Source organism: Corvus kubaryi, unplaced genomic scaffold (assembly GCF_017639235.1).
Source record: "Corvus kubaryi isolate FWS band 111438036 unplaced genomic scaffold, C.kubaryi_AGA036_p1.0 78, whole genome shotgun sequence".
NCBI lineage: Eukaryota > Metazoa > Chordata > Aves > Passeriformes > Corvidae > Corvus > Corvus kubaryi.
Window position 1 is genome coordinate 8,122,498 of NW_024582065.1, and position 24,697 is coordinate 8,147,194.

Sequence of the window (24,697 nt, forward strand, 5' to 3'; positions counted from 1 at the left end):
GGTTGTGCCTTGGTGTGTGAGCATCACCCTCATCCCCTGCTGTGGTTATGCCTTGATGTGTGAGCATCACCCTCATCCCTCTGCTCTGGTTGTGCCTCCGTGTGTGAGCATCACCCTCATCCCCTGCTCTGGTTGTGCCTCCGTGTGTGAGCATCACCCTCATCCCTCTGCTCTGGTTGTGCCTTGGTGTGTGAGCATCACCCTCATCCCCTGCTCTGGTTGTGCCTCCGTGTGTGAGCATCACCCTCATCCCCTGCTGTGGTTGTGCCTTGGTGTGTGAGCATCACCCTCATCCCCTGCTCTGGTTGTGCCTTGGTGTGTGAGCATCACCCGCATCCCCTGCTCTGGTGGTGCCACACAGCCAAAGTAGCACATGGGACAGAGCAAGGGGTAGGTGGTGGAAGCACAATTCCAAATTAAAGGTTTTGAAGGAACCCAGGGATAAAACATCACCTTGCACGCACACAGCAGTCCAGCTGTGGGTTTGCATGCAAGTGTCCCTGTGTACCCGAGGTTTGTTTAGACTGAGCTCTTGAAGGCACGATGTTTATCTTCTACATGTTTTGTAAAGAGAACAGCTTTTTTTCAGAGAATAAACAAGAAAATACTGTGGTACTGGAGAGGCCAGGCACACACTTGATTTATATCTTGCAAATTCAGTGTAGTGTGGATGGGCTCAAAGGGGGAAAAGGATCACCAGGAAATAACACAAAAATCTAGCAAAGTGAGAACCAGGTTTTCAGATTTATCAATTAGTGACTTAAAAAGAAATGGTGGCCTCCACAGTTTATGCTGAGGGACCTGCCTTGCTGTGTCTTAGCCTGCTCAGTTTTTTTTGGCAGGTGCTGAAGTGTTTTACTCTATTTGTAGATGTAAGGAAACAAATAGGCCCCTGAGGTATCGATTAAAGTTCAGTACTTCTGCTGGGGAGGAAACCTGAGATCAAATTTGTAGGAAATGTTATGCTTAATATAGCAGTGCAAAAGGCTTTTGAACTACTCTTAATTTCACATTTCACCCAAGAGACGTTTCTAGGATGGAGACAGCAGTTCTAATGCACTCATCGTTTCACTTTGAGAGAGAGTGAAGAGCTCTGGCTGTTCTGTGACACTCTGAAAAGTGTTAACAACTCACATGAAATGTAGGTGCAGTATTAGGTGTATGTTTAGATATATGGAAGTGGAAACCAACCCAAAAATAGGTCCTGATGAACTCATCACACACTGAGGAATTGTGATTGATGAGCAAAAACTCAGAGAGAAAGAGAGCAGTCATGGTTTTCAGAGCACTTCACGTGCTCCTTACTTGCATGAAGGGTTTGTTTATAAACCAGTAACTTTTTTCTGTTTAATTTGCATAGATTTACGTAACATTTTGTCTACTGCTTTGATCTGCTTGTGGCCAAAATAATATTAGATCTTCTCCTTCTTTGAAGTAACAGGGAGGTCTTTGAGCACAGCAGTGGAGAGCATAAGAGCCCAAACTGGCCAGAGCTTTGGTCAAAATAAGACGGGAATTTACACAGGATTACAGCAGTGTGGTACCTTTGTAACTCGTAAAGGCTTCTTCAAATACATATTTTCTTTCTCACCTGCAGTCATGGTAACTGCAAATACTGTTACGCACTTGTATTACTGCAGCCAGCTAAAGGCCTCTCTCTCCTTTAATCCATTACATTTTTATGAAGACTTTCATTTAGAAAGTGGATTTTGAAACTTTGTGGACATTGGCACTACCAGCAAATGCAATTGGCTTTTGATGTTACTTGTCTGCAAAATGTTTCTATTTTCAAGTTGGGATGAATGGCTTTTAGGAGGAGACTGAGAACAGTCACACTTTTCATTGGTAGCTTCATCAAAGAAACCAAACCCAAAACATTTTGCCCACTTAATCTGTCTCAATATTTCTTTTTCAAAAATATTTACTCATCTGCTAGGATATTAAAGATATACTTGAGGATGCAGGTTCATTTACATTAGGGAACTCCTAGGTCACTGGGGTTACGTTTGCTGATTTGGTGTCCAAACAAAATCCGGTTAAATTGGCGCAACAGCTTTGTCCAAAAAAGGCCTGTGCTAATAGGCTTAATTTTTATTTCATTTCTCATTTGCTAAATCTTGGCAATACTACCATTGCAGACTTCACAGCAGAACATAACCCTCCTGAAAAATAGGATCAGTGCTTGCTTTTGTGTAATTTATGTTTTTATTTTGATACTCCCTCTCAGAACAGGCTTTAAGCTCAGTCAGTGCTGCTGCTTTCCTAATCACACATTTCATTTTATTACAGCAGTGGCCAAAGTGGCCATTAGAGTTAATTGTCCTTTTTCTGTCTAAAAGATGATTAAGTCTATCCAGAAAAATATCTCTGGGCTGGAATTATGTGTAGTAACAAACCCTTGGAAATCCCACATGGAACAACCTGTGAACTACACACAGAATCAATCCACTCCTCAGGATCTGGAATAACTGTTCCAAATTCAGCAATAATGATTTCCTACTACAAATTGTTCTTTGAATACATTTGGTGGGGAACCAAATCACCTTGTCATCATTCAGGAAACAGCCTAGTGTCAAAATAGGCAACTCTCAAGCAGCTGTGAGGGAGAGGTGCCTTGTGATGAGCCTTTTACCTCCCTGACTGAAACTTCCTGATGGAAAACACCCAGCTGGAGAGGATGCTGCAGGTTTGTGAAAAGAGAGCATATTCCTGGTTCCTGCTCTGTGGCATTTCTCAGGCGGGAGGTTTGACCCACCTGCAGGTTTCCAGTTTGTCCAGCACAGTCCTGTCATTCACTGGAACTTGTTTAGCATAAACAGAGATTGTGTTGGTTAACGCATCATTCATCTGCCTCTTTCCCATCGTTTGTGAGTCAGTATTTCAAAACCACTAATGCTAATTTAAAGTTAATCAGCATTTTAAAACAAGCCGACCCAGGCTACAGTGCCGCTGTAACTCCAGAGTGTAGGCTGCACACTGCAGCAACTCTGGCATCCCTTGGAAAGGAAAAGCTCCGTTTCCAGCAGCAGGAATGCTCAGCAGCACATCCCAGCTGGTGTTCTTTAACCCGGGTGTTTAGCTGGGGTGGGGCTGCTTTGTTGTGCTGGGTTATTTGCATTGTGTTCAGAGAGCCCCTATTCATGGCGTGGAGGAGGATCCAGACAGGTGGAAAAAGGAGGAGGAGTGGTGAAGGTTGAATGAGGGAGATACCCAGAAGCCAAACTTTTCTTTTGTATTTTGCATTTTATGTGATGAAATGGGCTGTTGTGTCCTTTGTGCTGCTGTGAATGGGTGCCCATCTGCTCCAGCGTGTTTGAGGGCTCTCCTGGTGCCCGCTCAGCTCTTGGCACGTTCAGCACAAACCTCTCCATCAGCTGCCCCAGCTCCTCCAAAGACGCATAAAGGTCAAGCTAAATTTCAGAGGCAGCTAGGCCAGAACTGTCTGTCAGCTCTTGAACTTGATGAAGCTTTCATGCTCTTTGCTATAAAAGCAGGTTTAATTTTAGTGCTTTTTAAATTTTATTGGGAGTTGTGGGGGGCCTTCAAATTCTGCCCACGGCTGGTGTGATTTAACTTTGCTTTAAAAAGCAGCTGTCTAAAGATTCTCTTGGAGTGGCTCTTCCTTAAAGTGATTGCTGCAGCAGAGCCTGGCTCAAAAAGATAAATTCCCAGCAAAAAGAGAAGGAAAAAGCTGTAAGTTAGTTGAAAGCTTTTACTGAAGTTATATAAGCATATTTATGGAAATACTTGAACTCTTGTGGTTATTGCTGTAAAGAAAACCCAGAGTGGTGCTCAAACTCAACTGTTTAACACTCTGGTTAAAACTCAAGTATTTTTTGGGGTATAACTAATGCATTTCTGAACAATACTGCCAGATACATAACATCTTTCAGCTGACACTATATGAACTGGGGGCTGTGTGTAATTCTGAAGCCTCTCAGAAAATTGTAAGTTGGAGAAAAAGCAGCTTGTCAAAAAGGCTCTAGTACAAGGTGCATCAAATTGATGGATTTGTAATTGACAGCCATGTGGATGAGTAACTGTTGGATGAATTTTATTCAGTTATATATATTCTACATGCTCTATTTTATGAGCTCAGCTAATGGGAAAAGCTGAGGAATTCAATCCAGTTCCTTGCAAGTGTTGGGTTGGCCCCGATCTCATCTTCCTGGATTCACCCCTGCGACTGCTGCATTGTGTGTTGGGATTCCTCTTGTTTAGGTGCATTGAAAACACTGGTGCAGCCAAGAAAAACAGGGAGGTTTTAGTTATTTTAAAAATCAGTAGATTGTATTACACTGGGGGATGGAAATGAATGGCAAATGAGAATCGACCCAGGGCTGGATTTTTATGCCACTGGAATCTCTCAGAGTCCTGTTGCTGGTTTCCATGGGAAGTAAGGTAATTCATCAGCTGGGATCCGTGGTCACTTCTGCTGAAAATTGAAAGATATCTTTGTTTCCAGACTGGGAATCTGCAATTAGAGTTGGAGTGCTGGATTGTGGGGAAGAAGGGAACTACGAGACGTGCAAAGAATATGGGATTCACTATTACCCAACTTTTAGGGTAAGTGGCAGAACATCCTGCCTTAGGCAAATGATGCATGTTTTATAGTAATTAAAACCATAAAGTGATGTGTAACTCATTGTTCTGTAGCTGGAGTTTTGCTTTGCTGAGAAAATGGCAGAGTTGATAAAAGATTCATTTGAGGGTTTTTTGCTGAATGCAAGAGCCGATGCAGCTGTTTTGAGCAGTAATTCAGTTCTCAGTTCTGAATCTGAAAAATTCTTATTGAAAGAAGGTATCATTCTATGAAGTATCATGTTATCACATGTATATAACACCTAGTTTCAGTAGGTTCATTAGATAATCATTTGTATAAATATTTTTCAAATTCACATGTTACAGGATTATTAATAGGGTTTTTAGTTTTGGTGTGTGAAAGTAAAGGGAACACATTGAAATTGCTTCATGAAAACATCTGATTGCATGACCAGTTAAAAATTTACTGTTGACTGATCCTTCACTATTTTTGTGATTAATTTCATAATTTGCTTAAGCTGCTTTTTAAAGGGGATGCCACATTAGCCAAAAGTATCTGCCATTGTTCATTTTTAAGTCTAAATGCAATTTTTACCTTCTCAGTCCGTCTGTATAATCACATTTTTAAGTATGAGCAGAATGTGGTGGATGGAGAGGGTTGAATAAACTGTGATGACAGGAGAGGGAACAGGAGACATTTCACTGTAGGATTTGTGATCTTTTACCCTGATAATAAGAACAATATTTATTTTTTTTTACTCTTCAAAGTTTTAGGTGTAAATTGTGATATCCTCTTTATTAAACACTGAATCTTTTCCATTTTATTTTTTGTAGCAGAAGGCAGCCAAGCTCCCTTAGATCTCCTGTTTAACCACTGGAGGGAGTTGGGAAAATGTGAACAGTGTTCTGAGTGCACACACAGTTGGTAGCACTGATTTGGTGATCAGTTAATTTGTGTTTGGGTTAATGTTTGCAGTGCAGGATCAATATACACCACTGAATTATGCACTACGGTATTTTTCCTCTTGCCCTCGGGTAGGTGAGAAGCAGCTTTTTCGAACTCATAGGCTAAGAGGGAAAACTGTTTCCTGACCAGATAAATTAAAATGTTTTGTAGTTAGAGCTGTAAAAGTGAGAACTCTTGAAAGCCATTTTTGTTCCTAAATTGGGCTTTTTTGTCTGATGGTGACTTCTCTTTTCTCCCACGCAGTACTTCAAAGCATTTACAAAGCAGTTTACAACTGGAGAAAATTACCAAGGTAAGAACATTTTACTGTGAGAAATTCCCAGAGCAGTTTTCCTGTCAGCCAGGGCTGTGTCACACAACAAGCAAAATCCCTTTGCCTGTCAGTTACTTTGGACAGGAATGGGATGGACACTAAATACCTCTTTAAAACAGGATATTTCACGTACTCTATGAAGCGTTAATCAGAATTTTAGGCAGGAAAAACATTTCTTCAAGAACTTAGGGATCACCTTCCTAATTTTTATTTTTTTAACGTAGCTCTTAATTTCACAAATGGCTTGTTAATTTTTTTTAATCCCTTTTTTTTCCACCACACCCCTCATCAGCAGGAGATCCAATTTGCTCAATCCTGACTCCGGTGCCTTTTGATCCCTTGGCCACTTTCCAGGCATCCTGAGTTGCACTGGGAGAGCCCCTATTCAGATGGTGACTCACTGAAAATAGGCTTATCCCAGGGTTTGACAGGATCACAGCTTGAGGTGGTTTGTCTGGGACAAAAGTAATGTTGTCCCTTTCTGTGGATGAACATTTAAAAGGCCAGAGGTCAGAGGAGAGACCACCTGCACCGTTAACCCTTCCTGTACAAGAGAACCTTAGTGATACCTTTCAGGCATTTGAGATATTTTCTGCTTTTTAATGTGGTTCTTTTAAAGCAAATAAAATATTCTCACACTTCAGTTATTTCCTCCTCTTGTTCATGGCTTTGGGGCCTCTCCATTTGGTAGGAATGATACACCTTGGCAGATTTTAATTCATGATTAATATCCTTATTGCAGTAAAACTGCTGAAGTTGCCCACAGCAACTACTGTGAAAATGTTCACATTGAGAATCAAGCTTTGTTTGAAGAGAAAATCATCAAGGCAGGCAGATGGATACATTTGGAAAAGTCTTGATGTTTTATTAATGTTGGGGTGGGATGACAGCTTTTAAGTATGATCTCACATCAACATTAAAATGAAATCCTACAACTAAATCCTGTTGTTCAGCCAAATATAATGTGGGCTTTTCCAAATTTTAAGCAGAAACCTGACCCAGAAAAGCATGAGAAAACTCACATGCACAGAAAACCTGCATGTGAGTCATTTTTTCCCAGTTTTCTGAAGGGTTGTGGTTTTTTGGAACCTGTTCCCAGCAGGAGCAGATCGAGAGCTGCAAACAGTTCGTCAGATGATGATTGACTTCCTGCAGAACCATTCCCAGGAGGTGAGACCTCCTGCCTGCCCACCACTGGATCCAGTGCTGTAAGTTCCTTCTTTCAAATGTAGCTGCTCCCTGTTTATTCAGTTAATTAAATAAACTGTAGAAGATTAAAAATGAAGTGAGGTTTTTTTTTTCTTACTATCAGTTCTGCTATGAGATTATAAAAGGAAATTCCATGAGTGTATTGCATTCTGTGCTAAATTGCTTTTCTTTTCTTCAAAGGTCCAGTGATGTTATATCTCTTTTTGACAAGAACAGCCACCACTATACAGCCATTGTGTTTGAGAGCAACAGCTCCTACATTGGCCGAGAGGTAACGTGTGACTTGTGGGGGACAGAGTGACTCTGAATGATTTTACCATAAACCAGCTGGATTTGAGCTTATTTAGCCAAGCAACCACTCTCTGATTATAGCACTAGAGCAGGTCACCCATGTTTGGGGGATCATAAAACCCAGGGATTTTATAGGGCTGTGGTGTTCAGTCACAGAGAGGAACTTGCTTACAAAAGAATGTGATGTCATGTTAACTTCTTGCCTTCCTGTTTTAGTAGATTAATTTATCAATTGTCAAGCACAATTTTCTTTCAAGATTTGAAAGATCATGACAAAAATATTGTCAGATTACATTCTTGTTTTGTTACTGCTAGAGAACCATTTATAATACTCATTCTTCTGGGCAACTGTTTATAATAATCTAAATTCTCCAGTTCTCTTTCTTCATATGTAAATTTTGGGAAATTAAGATGGTAGCATGAAACTATTTGCACAGTTCAGAAACACAGAGGAAGTGGAAGTCTTTCAGTTTTGCTTCCCAATAGACTATTAGAGTGGGCATCCTTTCCCCTCCTAATGAGCCTGCTGTTAGCTCAGACAACTGTTACTTTTATCCTAGATCTTGGCAGGAAGAGAAGAAAAAAAAATTGCACAATTATCTCAGCATAATCTGTGTGGAAATATCCAGTGTCTGCAAAATGTTTCTGATTAGATTTGGTGCTGACATGGCCCAGTGTCATGAGTGGAGGAGATTGTGCTGCCAAAAGTGGGAATCACTTTGGGAAGCAGGCTGCTTCCAGACATTTGTTCTCTGGAAGCTGCTGTGGTGATACAAGTGGGCATTACTGAAGAAATGTGAAGGTTATAAAGCTCTTCAGCTTTTTATCACACTCACTTTGTTTTTATTAGAGAGGAAGACAGAGTTGTTGGATTAACACAAAGTGCAGTCTGCTTTCAGGATAAAAAATGTTTGCTGGTGTTATGTAGTATTTGAGCTTTAGAGAATAGTTTAGTGAAACAGAAGATAGCATTGTTTTCATGTTTACAACACGAGACAATATGGACAAACCTTCCCATACTGCTGAAGAAAAGGAGGCCATGTGTCATCAGTGATGAAAGGCAGGAGGAAAAGACCAGGATAGACAAGAAAAATTAAAAAAAAGGAAGATGGGAGTAATAATTTCTAGAGAAGAATAAATCTTCTTTAAGTGAAATTGTTCATGTGCATGGAGCAGCTGTAGCTGCATTTCCTGCAAACAGCTTAATGATGCCCTTAAAGGATGATGCACTTCACCTGTTTATGTGTCTTGTCCTGCAAGATTGGATATTCCTTGAACAATGTGTAATTCATGTCATCCTTTCATTACCCAGGTTATCTTAGACTTGATCCAGTATGAAAGCATCGTGGTGAGGAGAGCGTTGAATTTTGATAAACCTTTCCTGGAGAAACTGGGGGTCACCTCAGTCCCCTCGTGCTACCTGATACAGCCCAATGGCAGCCGTGGGTTAATTAACAAGTAATTATCTGTAAGAGGGTTATGGGGAGGTTCACTTAACTTAGAAAAATGTCAGGATTTGATGTCCTGACACCTCATTAATATATTGTACTGACTGAAGTTGTGTGTTCCCTGTATTACCAATAAAAGACCTAATACTACTTTTATTTACCACCTTTGGCCATTTATAGCTTAAATTTATTACTGTGGTATTTCTGAAAGGAAAAAGCTTCAAAACAAAAGTGGAAAAAATAAATGAAGCATCAGAGTTCTTAAAAAAATCCCTTTTCTTGTGTGATGTGAATTGACATTTGGGTAAGCATTATTTGCTCTTACTTTGAATGGAATGTCACACCACTAATGCAAGTGATTTGTTATTCATAAATTGAACATTATTTCTTTTCACTTTGTATCATAACAGACCATGCTGTGGTAGGACTGTAAAGCAGAAACCAAAGTGAATATCTTATTTTATGAATACACTAATTTGCTTTGGACATCCACTTAGTCTGAGATTAAAAGTGATCTCTCTCTGTCCATTTGCAGTTTGAAGCCTCTACGGTCTTTCTTTTCTTCATATTTAAAGTCACTGCCAGGTGTAAGGAAAAAACTCCTTTTGCCACTCCAGCTGCCTGCTCCAGAAAACAAAGAGGAGAGCACAGAAATCAAGGTGTGGAAAGAGTTTGATAAGTAAGTGATGCCCTTGGTTTTGATAAATTTAGTTACTAAAACTTACCTGCAGCTTTTTCCTGCCGTGTGGGAAGCTGTGCTGTAATTTATTATAAAATCCTAGTGCAGTTCCATATTTTACTTCATTTCACTCCGTTCAGTTCAGTTGTGAGCAGCTTTTCAAACAATTCACAGGTGAAAGGACTGAGGGCTGCCAGTATTTTTAGCAGCAAACATTGCACTGCTATGGAAGGAATGTTTTTACCAAAAGTATTGTTAAATATTCAATTGCCTTGAAAATACCGAGGATTTTTCACCCATTACTGAAATGTGATTTGAATTGGTGGAAAACCTCAGGAGTCATCAGTGTCCCTGAAAAAAATAAATAGTAAAATACCAAGCTGTAACATTTCTGTGGGAAATTCTCTGTCTGTAGTAGTGAAGCAGTGCCCACTAAAAAGGGCTTGTCAAGTGCAAGTATAATAGAAAATACTGAAGTCACTGCAAAAGATGTTTATCACACCAAATCCTCTAAGGTTTATCTTCACCCTCTTTCCCTCTTTGAGAGAAGGATGCAAAGCCTTTGCAGAGAGATAATCCCTCAGCATCTTTAGATGGAAAAGATGTGGGACTGAGTGCTTTCATATAATACTTATTTTCCTTTCACAGACACTATTAGTGTCATCTTCTTTCAGTGACTGTTATAAAATACTTGACATGAAACATTCTGTTAGCAAAACAACTTAGTTAAATTGAGCTGCTTTCCAGCAAGGCAAAATCTTGTTGACATGAATCTCCACTCCAAGTATCTTCTAAATAGGATCCTTTTGGAGAACCTCCTGCATTCATGTGGATGTCCCTTTATTTAAGAAACTTGAAGCAGAATTTTGCTGGTTTTTAAAATTTAAGTGAGTACTTTATTAATTAAGGAGATAAATTCACAGTAAGTCTGTGGTTTAAATTAAGTTATAGATGTGGTATATATGGTTATAGATGATTCTGTCTTTTAATATGTTCTTTCCTGCATGTTATTTAGGAGGTGGGATCAGCCAGCTTTTTGAATGATTGGTTTTTAATTCTGTTTTTTAGAAACAATAGTGCTGCTGAACTCTTGCAAGAAATGTTAACTCTGTGAACTTCTGTTTGCTCAGTTCTGTTGCTCTGTCTCACTCTGCCTGAAAAGCATTGAAAGTTGGGTCTGTGTGCCTGGTGCATTTGTACTTTGTAAAGTGGGTTTGGTTATGAAGATATTTGGTTGTGAGAAGGAACTGTGAAAATGTTTGATTCAGTTTATGTTGTTTACTTGTACCTGTCATAACTCTTGTCTTAAGAGCTGCTGTGATTTAGCTCGTAGGGAAAGGACCTGCAGTAAAATTGCTGCATTTGAGAGAGAATTTCTAATTCAGTCCTCTTCAACACTGACATTTTCAGCCTTGTTTGCACCCCTGCCCTGTGTTTAATCCCCTGTTGTTGAACAAAAGCCTCCCTTTGTTCAGAGCATGTCCTGTTTCTGTTCGTGGTCAGCCCAGCAGAGAAGCTGTAATTTCCTTACACCAGGGCTATAATTCCATTACAAGGTAAAGCTGCTTGGGAGGCAACAAGTTCAGTCAAACATAAAAAAAAATTTTCTTATGTGTGGTTGTGCCTCAGTTATCCAAACCCTGCCTGTGACACTCCAACGGAGCAGTCCCTGCCGGGCAGGACGCTGCAATCACTGTGGGGTGGCCAGCGCTGGAGGAGCTTTAATGACACCTCCTCTCCATCAATTTTACCTCTGTGACTGGTGAGGAAACGAGTGGCAGGAAGCTGCCAGCGCATGCCAGGATTGATGTGTGTTCCAGGTCCAGGCTGTACATGGCTGACCTTGAGTCGGGATTGCATTTCCTGCTCCGGGTGGAGCTCGCCACGCACAAGGCACTCGAGGGAGCTGAGCTAAAGACCTTCAAGGACTTTGTCACCATCTCTGCCAAGGTAGGTACTTCTGGGCTTTGATTATTTGTGAGGATGAAGCAACTCCTCCACCATAAGATTTATCATGGGACATAAGTCTCTCAAAATGTCTTGCACGGTGTTTAAGTGTGTGCGTCCTCAGTAGCTTAAAAAAGGGTTTGGTGGGTTTATTTAAAGGCTATTTTTGAGGTATTGTTTGCTGTTCTGACATACTTACAGGGTTAAAATGCAATTTAATTTCACCTTAGGGGGCTCAAAATTAAATAAAGCTTAAGTAGTCTGCAACATATTGAACTAACATTGTAAATATAGTCCATTTATCAGATTTTCAGGATAAGTAGCTATTGTAACCCAGTGGGATTAAACCAACCTTTGTTTTTCATTCTTGACTTTTAGATTTCATTAATGCATACTTGGCAAATGGTGTTCTACTTAGAGATGTTAGCTTCTGTCTAAATTTTGAATATAATTGAGGTACTGTTTTTAATTAAATAGGTATTCAGAAGTAACTGAGACATGGAATATAATTGAGTATTTAAAAATTAAAAATGCTTACATGTTACATTTACATGAAAATATACGTAATAAAATGTGATATGAGTTGAAAAAAATTTAAATAATTTTGCTTTATAATGCCAGCTTCCTGAAATGACCAATAGCTCGTTATATTTACTTATTGTGTAGCTAACACTATGTTTTACTTTTAAAAAGTGAATCAATAACACTTAAGGGAATAATAAGGCCTATATGAACCATTTCCAAATATCTGGGTTTATCTGAAAATCAGACAGACAGCTCCTTACCCAGCCAGCTCCCCCCTGCAGCCATCAGAGGTCAGAAATCTCCAGCTGGCCTCATTTCTTCAAGAAAGTGTGGTGGTAATCTTTCCATCATATTATCCCTAAAACATCCTCTGTTCTTCCTGATGGCTCCTGGCCAGCTGATGTCATTTGCTTCCCTGGCTGTTGGTGATAAATGGGGAATGTTCTCTTTGGGTGCCTGCTCATCTCCACCTGCCCTGTCACACCAGGGGTTGCTGTCCTTTATTTGCATTTTTTAAGTCATCTAACACTTTCCTTGCAGCTCTCATTCATATTTTCAGGGGTTTCTGTTAGGAGACCTTTTTATACTCTTCTCCTATTTATAGTGGTGGTCAATCCAAAAGGCACAGAGGTCTTTGATTCCCTGCTTGGGGAATTTTCATGACTGAAATCCTGCTCCTTCTGGAAGGGTCCTAAAGGATGGCAATCATACTGGACTTAATTCTGTAGTAATTACAACCCTCATCAAAGCATTTCTGCTGTGAAATAATGGCCTTAGCACTGATTTTCAGTTCCTCACACTCATCTGCCAGGCGGTGGCTCCTGTAAATTCCAAGTTAAGGAAGTCCCTGATTCCAGATCACTTTGGAAATCACTCTTACACATATGAAAGGGAAAATGCTCTTCTGGATAACAACTCCTAAATTGACAGAAATCTGACTAAGAAGAACTAATTTTTGTGATTGATCTTCCAAAAATGAGAAGGATTTCAGCCTCTCTGTTTCACTGAGGTGTTATACTCTGTTTTGAGCAACATTGTGAACTGAATTATATTCGTGTGAAATCCTATAGAATGTCAAGTTGTTCTGTAGCATTCCTGCCTGCTTTATTTTTAACATTTTGCACCAAAAAACTTGTTGAATTTCATAAACAAAAGCTGGTGTGAGATGGCTTTTTACTGAAAGCAGAACAAGTAATTTATTTGCTCATCAGAAAACAAAATGAAGCATTTTACAGACAAGAAAAACATCTGGATAAAGCCGAAAGCATCTCACTGCTAATGAGATTTGTACTTGGAAATGTTTTCTTCCTTGTTTTTTTTTATTTTTCTCAGCTTTTTCCTGGCCGTCAGCCTGTGGTGAAGTTGTTAGAGACCTTGCAGGAGTGGCTGGTGAGCCTTCCATTAGACAAAATCCCTTATGATGCTATCCTGGATCTGGTCAACAACAAAATGCGGGTAAGCTGTTCCCAGTTCCAGCATAAAACACGGCATTAGGAAAGGATAAGATTCTATATCAATCTCAGACATCACTTACTGATGCTCCCTCAGTCATAATGGAGTTATAAGAAGGTTAAAATGAAAATAAAGTGAAATCATTAGCAGAAAATAAAAACCACATCCACAGGAAGAAATTGAAATGAGAGGAATTGAAACACACAATCCTGGCTGGGTTTTATAATGAGCAAGCAATACTTGTTCCCTAATGTCATCCCCAGGGATGCAAGATTCCCAGAGGATATTTTTGACTTGCTTTTGCTGTGCCTGCTATCAGCAGGATTCTCTTGAAGGTCAGAGTTTAAGTGATGGGGAATTTATTCACTGCAATGTGCATTATTCCTGAAGAGTTTCCCCAAATATTCTTCCGTTTCCTTGCTGGAATCCCCTCCCACTTGGGCAAGGCCCTGTGATAGGGCTGTCTTTGTGCAGAACTTAGCAAGTCTTTCTTCCCTGTTTCTGTCTGAAATTTGGAAAACTCCTTTGTGTGTTTTAGGAAGAGGAGAGAGAAGTCTCAGAAACAAAAATCTTGCACTGGATTTTAGGTGCAACAAATACGGAGTGGGTTTGTTCTAAGATGAAATAATACTGAATTTTACAGCCAGTTAAGGCTTTGCACTGTAAATCATGTAAACCTTGTGGAGCAGTAGGGAATTTTGAATGTGCCCAGGGAAGCTGGAGCTCTGTCAGTGTACAGGAATATTTTTGTGTGCTGTGTTCTTAAAAAAAACCCTCATAGGTTAAACTACTTTGTGTGTTCTGTCAGGCTAATTTTAGTAGGTCTGATGTCAGTGACTGAATGTTTTGTGTCACATAATATATGTCCAAGAGGGATGAGTTTTATGATGATGCTTCAGAGTATCTGAGACTTAAGGATTTTTAAAAGTTTGTTTGCCTTAAGCATGAATTCATCAGCAACAAGTGCAGAGTCATTTATTGTTCTTTACCCTGGATCACCTCAATCCCATGTGGGATCAGCTGTGCTGCTGTGTTCAGTGGTACATTTAGGCCCCAGAGCAGCACATACTTAAAATGCATCTCTTTTTTTTTCAGATTTCTGGGATATTTCTCACCAGGAAAGTCCAGTGGGTTGGCTGCCAGGGCAGCAGACCAGAGCTGAGGGGCTACAGCTGCTCCTTCTGGAAGCTGTTCCATACCCTCACTGTTCAGGCTGCACTGAGACCAAAAGCTTTGATAAACACAGGTGAGCAGCAAATATTTCTGGTGTGTAAATCCTCAAGGAATCCATTTGTGGAGAAGAGTGGCTGCAGGGCTGCACCAGCAGGGGTCAGAGCTCGGCTGCAGCAGGAAGCCTTGGAAATGTGCTAAATAAAGTGTGTGGCCCTAAAGCTGGGAGTAAAAAAGCAGGAAAAAAAAAAAAGAAAAAAGAAAAAAAAAAAAAGAGAGAATTTCAAACAAAAAAATTTTGAGCTCCCTGAAAAGGGATGAAAATGATTTAGGTTACCTGAGGTTGCACTGGGAATGAAATTTGAGGAAAACGAGGTTTAGCCTTTCACTTCAGTAGCTATAAAAGATGTACAGCCATTAGCTGATCCTTCTGTAATGTTATTTCCTAAATACTGTATGTTATGACTGTTTGAGGTTTTTTTTTCAGCTGAATGTACCTGTCATTAATCCCTGCAGTGATTTACTACTTTGCCAGCACTCTGTAAAATTGCTTATTTTTAGACTTGCAGCATCTTGTGAAGCTGATTGTTAATATTCTGGTGATGATTCCTGTTTAAGAAACATGCTGGTTATAAAATCTATTTTCCTCACCCAACGAAAATAGAATTACTAATGCTAAAATTTTGGCCTTCGTATGTTTTTATTCCTGCCAGAACATTGCTTTGTTTGGTTACAGTTCTATTTAGTTTTCATTTAAAGCCTTTTAAATACCTTTTCCAAGGAATATGAGAATTCTACATGGACATCATAAAACTCAGAAATTTTCAATTTACCAGTTGTTGATTGTATGTTAGAAAGTATTTTATTATTTCACACTATAAATACATACATTTGTCCAGCATTATTTGCAGTCAGGGTGAAAATCCTTCAAATCTGACTAATTCTCTTGCATTTTTTGATAGCAAATCATCCTGTTGTTGATTTTTATTTCTCTCTTTGTTTTGTTTGTTGTTCATGGGGCAGTAGATTGAATTTCTTCTATTTAGTGCTTTCACTGCCTGGTGAGTTTGAGGGGTTTGCACTGGATGATTTTGAGCTGTTCAGCAGGATCCTGCATAACTTAAATTTCCCCTTTTAGTCCCAAAGTGCTCTGATTAAATCTAAAAAAAATTCTTAATATTTAACTAAACAAAGTTGCACCTCAAATTGTTTCAGGCATGAGCCTGAAGTTAAAAATACATTGTAGAACCTGAGAATTCTTTGGCACAGTTAACCCTGGCTGTAAATCGGGCCAGATATGTGATGATCACTTCTTATGGTGAAAGAATTGGGTCAGTCTGAGACTGTGGGATTATGTCTTGGGAGGTTTTCCTCTCCTTATTGCTTGTTTAAATCCCATCTACTAAAAAGCATGATGTACTCCCTAATCCTTCCCACCACAGGTAGGGTTTTATGGTTCTTGTCCACTTTAAAGATTAGGGTTACCCTGAATTGCAGTAGTTTGGGAGGAAAGAGAAAAGGAGGATTACACGATGATACATGGCAGATGTTAATAGAAGATTCATCTCGGGGCTGATAAAAGAAAAACAAACAAAATGAGCCATTTTGCAATTGTTTTCTTTCTAAAGCAGATGTATTTTTCTTGATCGTCCCCTGTGCTCGAGGGCCTGGCACTCTGGGTGAACTTGCTGTGGCTTTCTTGATGAAATGATTTTATTGGGCTGTATTTGATACATTTTAATGCTGAATGGGGAAATTTGAACCAGCAGTGGGAGCAGCAGGAGGGATCCAAAGGAACTCGGGACAGAACTGCTCACACCCAAGGATGTGTAAAATCATCGTAGAAATCATTTCCTGAGCACACTTAATTACAAGAAATGTGGTTTTAGGTAACAGGATGTGTTGGTGGGAATAAGACAAGCTTGTGGATTTTATCATAAATTATCTGGATTCTTTTTTAATCTGTTGGTGAATTTGGCAGATCTCCCCACAAAATGAATTTCCAGGGGTGTAACATTGCACAGGAGAACAGATGTAACTAAATAAATAATAAATTTGTGTATGAATCTGTTTCTCCACAAAGACATAATTGGCTGGTAGTTACTTCTGTTGTGTTTGTTGTTGGGTTTTTTCCTAAATACATATTTCAGTATAAATGGTAAAACTGTTCTGCCTGAAATTCGTTTCAACTTCCAAAATAATTTTCCAGCCTTTCTTTTAATGCAGTAATTTAATCTGCTTTAATCTTATGGCTTTTATTTATACATGTCAGTTCAATCACAGATATTGAATGGCTGAGGAGAAATTATTTGTTTTTTAGGATTTCTTTGGGCTTTAAAGATTTTTTTTTGCTGCTGTGTTTAAGAATATCCCGTTGTTGTTCTAAATAAAGGTGTTGATGACAGTCTTGATGTATTTCCCATATCTATAACAGATGAGTGCTCTGATAGTTTGAGCAGGTTTTGTTGAGGATGATTTTTTTTCCCAAGAAAACAAAGCAATAGTAAATTACTCGTGGTGTTCAGCAGCAGGAGTCTGTAATTTGATCAATCTGCACCATAAAATGTGTTTAATTTGACAAGTGTGTGTTCGTGGTAACACACAGTACATTTTAAAATACATTTTGACATAATTTACTGGGTCAATTAAGCATGAATCAGAAATTCTTTGAGACTGAGATGAAACCATTAGGATTTCAACAAATTATATCAGGTTTTCAAACCACTTAGGAGATGTAAGGAGCTACCTGCTGACACAATAAAGGCCACAAAGTCCTCAACCTGTGCAGGCCTTATCTTCCTGCTGAATTAATTATCCTTTTGCATTATCTTTAGGGTGAAAGTGAGAATGTTATAGAAAGAATCACGTGTTGGTGTTTATTTTAGGAGGAATTCCTGATTTACTCTTGGAAGTGCAAATGTTGCTCAGCAGCTGCTCCGTGCATTCAGAGCCTGCCAAAAAAGCCGTGGAATTAATAACTGTAATGAGATTGTGGTGCTCTCTAATTCCTCACAATTGTGGAGTAACAAACAGCCACCACAGGCACCTCGTGCAGCACTCACCAGAGGAGGGTTTGACTCTTGATTTTTCAGTAGCAAGGTCACCATAACTTCAGTGCCTGGGCATGAATGCAGTGGTGAATGCACAACTTAAATATTCATTTAGTTATTGGGCAAGAGCTTGGAGAAAGCCTCTACTTCCACAGGAGTTGTGACATACAGAAAGTGTGAACTTTGCATATTTTAACAATTTCACAAATAATGATAAAAATAATGCCTGGTTTTCGTTTAACTAAGTTTGGTTTTCCCCTCAAATTTTAAGATACTCTGAAAGGAGAAATTTCATTTAGAGAACACTTTTATTTTATTGTGTTGTTCAGGGTAACTTTGAGCACAGTTGTACAGACTGAATGTGCTGTATGTATTGGTATAAACAGCCACTTTAAATTACAAAAGTCACTTGTTTCAGATCTCTAAAGTCAGGTGTCAATTCTATGGAACAAAAATTGAGCAACTTTTCCTTTCCTTCTCCCCCACTTCACTTTCCTGCTGTTGGAGCTGTGTCTGTCACTTGTCTTGTAGGTCTTGAGGACAACCCCCAGATCGTGCTGCAGGTCATGAGGAGATACATCCAGCACTTCTTTGGGTGCAAGGCTTGTGCTCAGCACTTCGAGGAGATGGCCAAAGAATCCATGGATTCCGTGAAAAGCTTGGACCAGGCTGTTCTGTGGCTGTGGGAGAAGCACAACGTGGTGAACAACAGGCTGGCAGGTAGGGCAGAGAAACACCTGAGACAGAGCTGGGCCTTTCTGCAGAATGAAAAACATCGTGCTCAGAGCTGGTTTCTTCTGAGAGTTCACCTGTTGCTTGGTGAGAGGTTCTTTCTGGAGCACAAATCAAAGCCTTCTCCAAAAAGAGCAATTCAGGTGCTTAGCAGTGGATAAAAAATAATTACATTTCTTTCTGTAACGGTTTAGGGTTAAAACCTGCCTTTGTTTTGTTTTGCAAAACGATGGCAATTGAACAAGAGGCTTTCTCAGGACAAAAGAGCCTCAACTCTTGGCAGATCAGCAGCTGAATAAAATAAAATTACTGTATAAAGGAAATCTGTGCCCCCTCCAGATCCCTGTGTTTGCAGTTAGACCAAAAGTGCTGTTAAAATACTGGTTGTGTTTAATCCATTCTGTTATGGGGGTATCACGTAACTAAAGCACTAAAGAAAATTGGTTTCTCTTTGCACTAAATCCCTGTCTGCTGTTATGGATCTGGGTAATGCAGCATTAGTTACACTTTAAATATGCTACATTGTGTTCTTATTATGCTCATGCTGAATTCCCAAGATTTATGAAGTATTAAATACTGTTGTGAGTACAAACAGTTTGCCTCCTTTCTCTGAGGAGAAAAAAAGTAAATAATTAGAGATTAAATAAAAGCATCCCCTAATTTTGGTTCCTTTTGCTGGGCTGAACACAGGAGCAGGCAACTCCTGTGGACTTGGAGTTGCTAAGTGGTGGAGCAATGCACTTATTTAGAACATTAAGGTATTGGAAAACTCACATGGATATTGATTTAGGTGATGCAGCAGCCAGCTAAAATACCCTTTTAGTAAGAAGTATAAACACACTGGAATAAATAATAATGTTAAATTATGCTTTTTAAGTTTGCTAAAATTTCTCAGTGGGACAGTGATATATTTTCACCCTTAAAAGCTGCATCTGTATTTGTGGCCCCGTGTGAGAAATGATGTTTGGTCTATGAGAACACCTTGGGGCAGCCTTGGAGTTGGGTCAGGAGGTGGCTGGATATGGCTCTGCCCTGTTGAATTATTCCCTGTTCCTTCAGAATGCACAGGATTTACAGCATTTCCCTCTTTGGCAGGAAAACACCGAGTACAGGGAGGTTTCTGTTTGTAACCTTGCTGTAACACATTTTGTTTCTGCATTTTCTATTGAAACAAATTGATTGCTGAGTGATCTTTAGGATAAAAAAGCAAATGTGCTCTCTCGCTCATAAATATCAAGGAGACAACTATTTTTAAATGTCTTTTGAAGCCCTATTTTACCCAAAATCATGGGGAAGTTTCCTGCCTTTAAAAAGAAGAAGAATAATAATAATAATATGAGAATCTATATTTCTGAAATACTTTAAGTGTTAGTGTACTAATCAGGTAAATACATTAGGTTTTTTTACCAGATGGAGATTTTTTTTCTAAAAATTATCTCCATTCACATTTTAAAATGTTGGGTTTCAGATGAAAGGGTGACACCAGCAACAGTGTTCAGCTCAGAAATGTGGCCAGAGCTGTGAGCATCTGAAATGGTAAAATTAGATCTAATTCAAGACAGTGTTACATGTTTAAAGACTTGGTTTTTAGCTGAAAAATACATCTTAAATGTATTTTAAACATGGCTTTTAAAGTACTGCAGACAGTTTGCTCTGGTAATGATGCAGAGCTGTGGAAAAGCAAGCTTGGGATGGAAATGGCTCCCAACATAGAAACATGAAAATATCTGAGTGTCTGGCCTTGGAGCTGCTCCTGCAAACCAGGCAGAAAACGGGGATTAAGGAGCACTGAGTGAAAAGAGCAGCTTGTTTTGCACCATAATTCAGGTTAACCCTCGAGGGCCCAGACAGTTGTGTGTTCCTGCCTTCTAAAAGCAGCAATTGCAGGAGTCGGGTTGGGATTGAAATGCTGCAGCTTTTGCTGTGAGAAAAGGGAAATAATTGTGATTTAGTGTTTGTACTTTGAAATGTTTCGGGTCAGAATTGATGAGAAAGTTGATGGGAAATCACAAATTTGTGATTGTCTTGGTTTAATTCAAACATTATTGTGCTGTGGCTTTTTATGCCAACCTCACTGGAAGTGGGAACGACTCCCTGTGAGGTGTCTGATGGTGCAGCTTTCCCAGTTCATTCCTCCTGATTTTTTTTTATTTTTATTTTTCTCCTCTCAATTAGGTGATTTGACTGAAGATCCAAAATTTCCCAAAGTTCAGTGGCCAACTCCAGACATTTGTCCTGCATGTCATGAAGAAATCAAAGGGCTGCACAGCTGGAATGAAGACCAAGTTCTGCAGTTCCTCAAGTCCCACTACAGCAGTGAAAATATTCTCTATAAATACACCGAGAGCCAGGCTGACCCCAGTGACAACGAGCAGGGAGACACAAGAGAGGTGAAAGACAAAAGCCTGCTGAAGAACCCAGGGGGAAATGGAGAAAATAAGCTCCAGGATAAGGAAAACCCAGTAGATTCAGGCTCCAGGGTGTTGGAGAAGCCGGTGGGAAATCCTGGAGCTGTCCAAGGTAGCGGGAAAAACGCGGCCGCATCCGTGAACCTCAAAGGGACGAGGCAGGCTGTGTCCTTCCTAGGGATTGGATTTTCCAACCTAGACATGAGTCTGTGTGTCATCCTCTATGTGGCATCCTCCTTGTTTTTAATGATCATGTACTTTTTTTTCCGGATGAGATCCAAGCGCTGGAAAGTAAAGTATTACCGTTCCTCGGTGTAGGAGTTCTCGTTGTACGTGGCTGTTCAGTCCCAGACACAGCTTTAATATTTATGATCAGGGATTTTATATGCAGTATTCCTTGTTCCAGACCCCTTTCTTCCCGAGGCATTTCCCAGGTGTTCAGTTGAACAGGTGGAGCTGGCCTTGAGATCCCCAGGCTGTGCCCGAGGCCACGTCAATGTCCTCGCAAGGGAGCGTTGCATTTGTCAATTAAGATTTTTCCATGACTTCCCACCAACATCCTTTACTCACTTCCAGAGTAAACATTGCATTATGCAATCCACTGTGCCTGCTGGAGAAGGAAATTGGATATTGTTTTGTGTATTTTCAAGTCAGGTGTTACTTTTTTTTTAATTTATCCAGAGCTGATTTCACCTCCCCGAGTGCTGAACGGTTCCTCTGAGTGGTACCTTGGCTGCTTCACTGGGAGAAGCAGGAATTCTGATTTTTTTTTTCAGGAAACAAGAGTTCTCTTTCTGGTTAAATCAATTTAAACCTCTATGACTTTCTGAAAAGTTATTTACATGGCATATTTGAAGTAGGAAGCACTCCATGTTCCAGTCGTTCATCCATCCTCTGGTGCATCCCAGCCAAGGATCTGTGTGTGCCATCACTAGGATGAGAGTTTTGCAGCACAGTGAGCAGCCTGACTCTGACTGCTAAGTAATTATGGTGTTACCCAGGTGGAAGCCAATCCTGATGAAGTCTAGGAAAGGAAAACGATGCTTTTAGTGAAGGACAGCAAGATTTGTGTTACCATGGCAGAACAGATGGAAAAATCTGCAAACACTGAGTTTCTTCTGTCGAATTTCTCCATCACAACAGAGCAATTAACACTTCCCCTGGTATTTCCAGCTCTGAGCTCACTGAGTGTCAGGGGTAGAGCTGTCTGTGCAGTGCAGAGAACAGCCCTTCCTCCATCCCTGCTGCTGGAGTGCCCTGCTGGGATCAGGAAGGTTCCCTAATGGGTAAGGCCCAGAGCTGCCCCGTTCTGGGATGTGGCAGTTCCCTCTACAGGTCAGTCTGGGGTCCTTGGGGCAGCAGTGAGAAGAAGCCATGAAAACATTACAAAATCATCCTTGGGAGTAGGAGTTGCTGTGATCCTGGCTGGGGGGGGATAATTCACGTCCTGGATAGTGAAGTTTATAATCCTATCCAATGTAATTGAGCATGTTCTAGTTATCCATTACCTAATCTTTAGTTAATCCTAATAGGTTTTGGCCTCAATGTTTTCTCATGGCAGTGAGTTCTCCAGATTAATTATGTTATATAAAAAGGCTTTTCCTTTCAATTCTGCATTTGCAACTTTTAATTTAATTGAATGTTTGCTGGCTCCTCTGTTACACGAGAAGGAATAAGGAGTCCCTGGCCAATTCCCTGGATTTTACCATTGGTGTGTCCTCCTCTGATTTCCCTTATAAGCCCCAGCAGAGAAAGTTTGAAGCCTGGCAACAAAAAAGCACAAAAACTCCACAGGATTATTTTTTCGCAATCAGATGTTGGTTGTTCACAAAATTGAGTATTTCTGCTGTGTCTCTGCAGCATCCAGTTGGAATAACAGAACTGAGCTGCAGAGATTCACTGTCCCTTGTAGCTTATCAAAATAACACCCACATAGAGGAACAACTTTCTGGGGGTGTTGTGAACGTGTCAGAGGCAAAAATCTCAGTTCACATGACTGTGTCAGTCCAACATTCCTGCAGAGGTGCTGGGTCTGTGCTCTTTGAGGACCCTCACAGTTCCAGAGTTCTGGCACAAGGAGCCATCCTGGGCCTTGTCTCTTCAGGAATTTATGACTCCCTATCATTAGAGCACCTGGGCTTGGATATGCAAACACCCTGCAAGCATGAGAGGGATGGTGAGCCCGTGGGGAAGGGGAGTCCAGGCTCATCAGGGCCCTTGGGTTTGGGCTGGAATCCAGTGAGAGGAATCCATTCAGAGGAAAACCTGGAGATTCCACATTTAGCGTTGAAAATCAGGTAACTTTTGGGAGGCCTAATCTGGGCAGGTGTTCCCAGCCCACCAGCAAGGACACTTAGCTTTAAAAGCAAATCCAAACACCAGGAAGACCTACCCCAGCACAGCAATGTTGGATCTGGAAAACTGGGCCAGTTTATTCCTGCTGTCAGTATTGTTGCACGTTCTCAAGTTGACATTCAGTCATTACTGCTGTTGTTTAGAATTCTACCAAACACACAGACCTGGTTTCGTTAGCTTTGACTCATTCTGCTCTTTGTCGTCTGCACATGAAAGCAAAAGACTTTGGAAAGTTGTAGGGATGATTTTGCCATTAAAAAGCAAGTGTGGGTTTGGAATAATGGAGGGGTTTTGCTACACACATTTAACTTCCACATTGCTGTGACACAACAAAAATGAATCAACACTCAAACTTCGGTGGATTATTTTTGTCTCTTCAGAGTATAAAAGTGTGAAGTTAGGATGTTGCTTGCCTGTGTTGGTGCTCCAGCTCTTGCCAGTGAACCAGCCAAGGCTTTCACTTCAATGTCCTCATCTAGGAAGGTTTTCTTGACTTTGAATTCACTTGTGTAAACTTGGTTTGCTTGGTTTTATTTTCTGTATTTTCTAATGACAAATTATATCATTTTATGTCTCTGTAACGATCCAGTCTATGCTGGGGGATGGGTGATGCTGCCAGGAAAGTGTTTCTGGTTTAAAAATTGCCTCCAAGCCCCATCTCCTCAATTTTGAAGGGTTTATTTGTGTGGTGTGTTGTCCACAGAGGTTCCTGCAATGCCACTTCCCTGGGGGGATCGTACTGTGCTGGGGGCAGCCAGCTCCAAGAGGGATTTCTTGGCCCTTTGTAATTCATGGAGCTTTCCTTGCTCTCGGGATGTTTTCAAACAGGAAATATTAAAATAAAAGGAGTAGAATGTGCCAGGAGAGACAAAAGCTGCAAGTGCTAAAGAAACCTGGTGAAGTTATTTGTGAGAACTCCTGATTTTCTGTTTCCAGCAGTGTATCCATCCTGCTGTTCCTGCACAGAACTGGATGGGAACGAAGGTCCCAGGTGTGTTGTTGCACATGAGGTGTTGAAAATAGTGACGATACCATTTCAGTAATTTAAATGTTCTATTTATTTGAAGTCATTAACTTGACATTTCCAAGTCTGTTCTGGTTTGGTTGGGTTTTTATTGTCTCGTTCCTCTCTTGGAAGGAAAAGTGACTGTTTTGTACTAAATTGTAAATTAATGTGCTTGTTTAAAATAAACTGCAAACGTTTGGGCAAAGTGGATGCGTTTGGGCTCTTTACCTGTGTTTGCAAATTGTCTTTGGCTGAACTCTGTTGCCAGGACAGCTCATGAACATGTCCATTATAAACCATATCCTTCATCTTGGGAAGGTGTATTTTTAAGCCCAGATTTCTCAGGAGCTGCTAAGGAATTTGAACGAGGGAAGAGAAAATGAACCAGGAAGAAAGAAATGTTTGGGTGGGTTGGTTTTTATTAACAGTTGGGGTTTATTAATGGCAGAACCCCAAGCGAAGAAATCCAGGGACAGGTCTGGTGCCTACTGCACCCTGAGCAGGAGGGCACAGGAGGGTGTGCAGGGGGAGATCAGCACCAGGGGGTTTGTGGGGTCCTGGGTGTCACAGTGTGAGGGACCACGGGGCTGGCAGGTGCCACTG

The 24,697-nt window shown here is 40.4% G+C and overlaps 1 protein-coding gene across 2 annotated transcripts in view; it reads left to right on the plus strand.

Annotated features, from left to right (window-relative positions):
* Window positions 1-24,302, plus strand: part of QSOX2 (quiescin sulfhydryl oxidase 2) — a 25,306-nt gene extending 1,004 nt beyond the window's left edge. The window contains exons 2-12 of one of the 2 annotated variants that reach the window (XM_042052349.1): window positions 4,466-4,566; window positions 5,753-5,801; window positions 6,922-7,030; window positions 7,212-7,302; window positions 8,635-8,780; window positions 9,306-9,449; window positions 11,270-11,399; window positions 13,254-13,376; window positions 14,469-14,619; window positions 18,125-18,313; window positions 20,501-24,302. In XM_042052349.1, coding sequence (XP_041908283.1) covers window positions 4,466-4,566; window positions 5,753-5,801; window positions 6,922-7,030; window positions 7,212-7,302; window positions 8,635-8,780; window positions 9,306-9,449; window positions 11,270-11,399; window positions 13,254-13,376; window positions 14,469-14,619; window positions 18,125-18,313; window positions 20,501-21,051 — 1,784 coding nt within the window. In that variant the 3' untranslated portion in view covers window positions 21,052-24,302. The remainder of the gene's footprint in view (window positions 1-4,465; window positions 4,567-5,752; window positions 5,802-6,921; window positions 7,031-7,211; window positions 7,303-8,634; window positions 8,781-9,305; window positions 9,450-11,269; window positions 11,400-13,253; window positions 13,377-14,468; window positions 14,620-18,124; window positions 18,314-20,500) is intronic. The other variant, XM_042052350.1, reaches the window with a different exon arrangement.
* The last annotated feature ends 395 nt before the right edge of the window (window positions 24,303-24,697 follow it).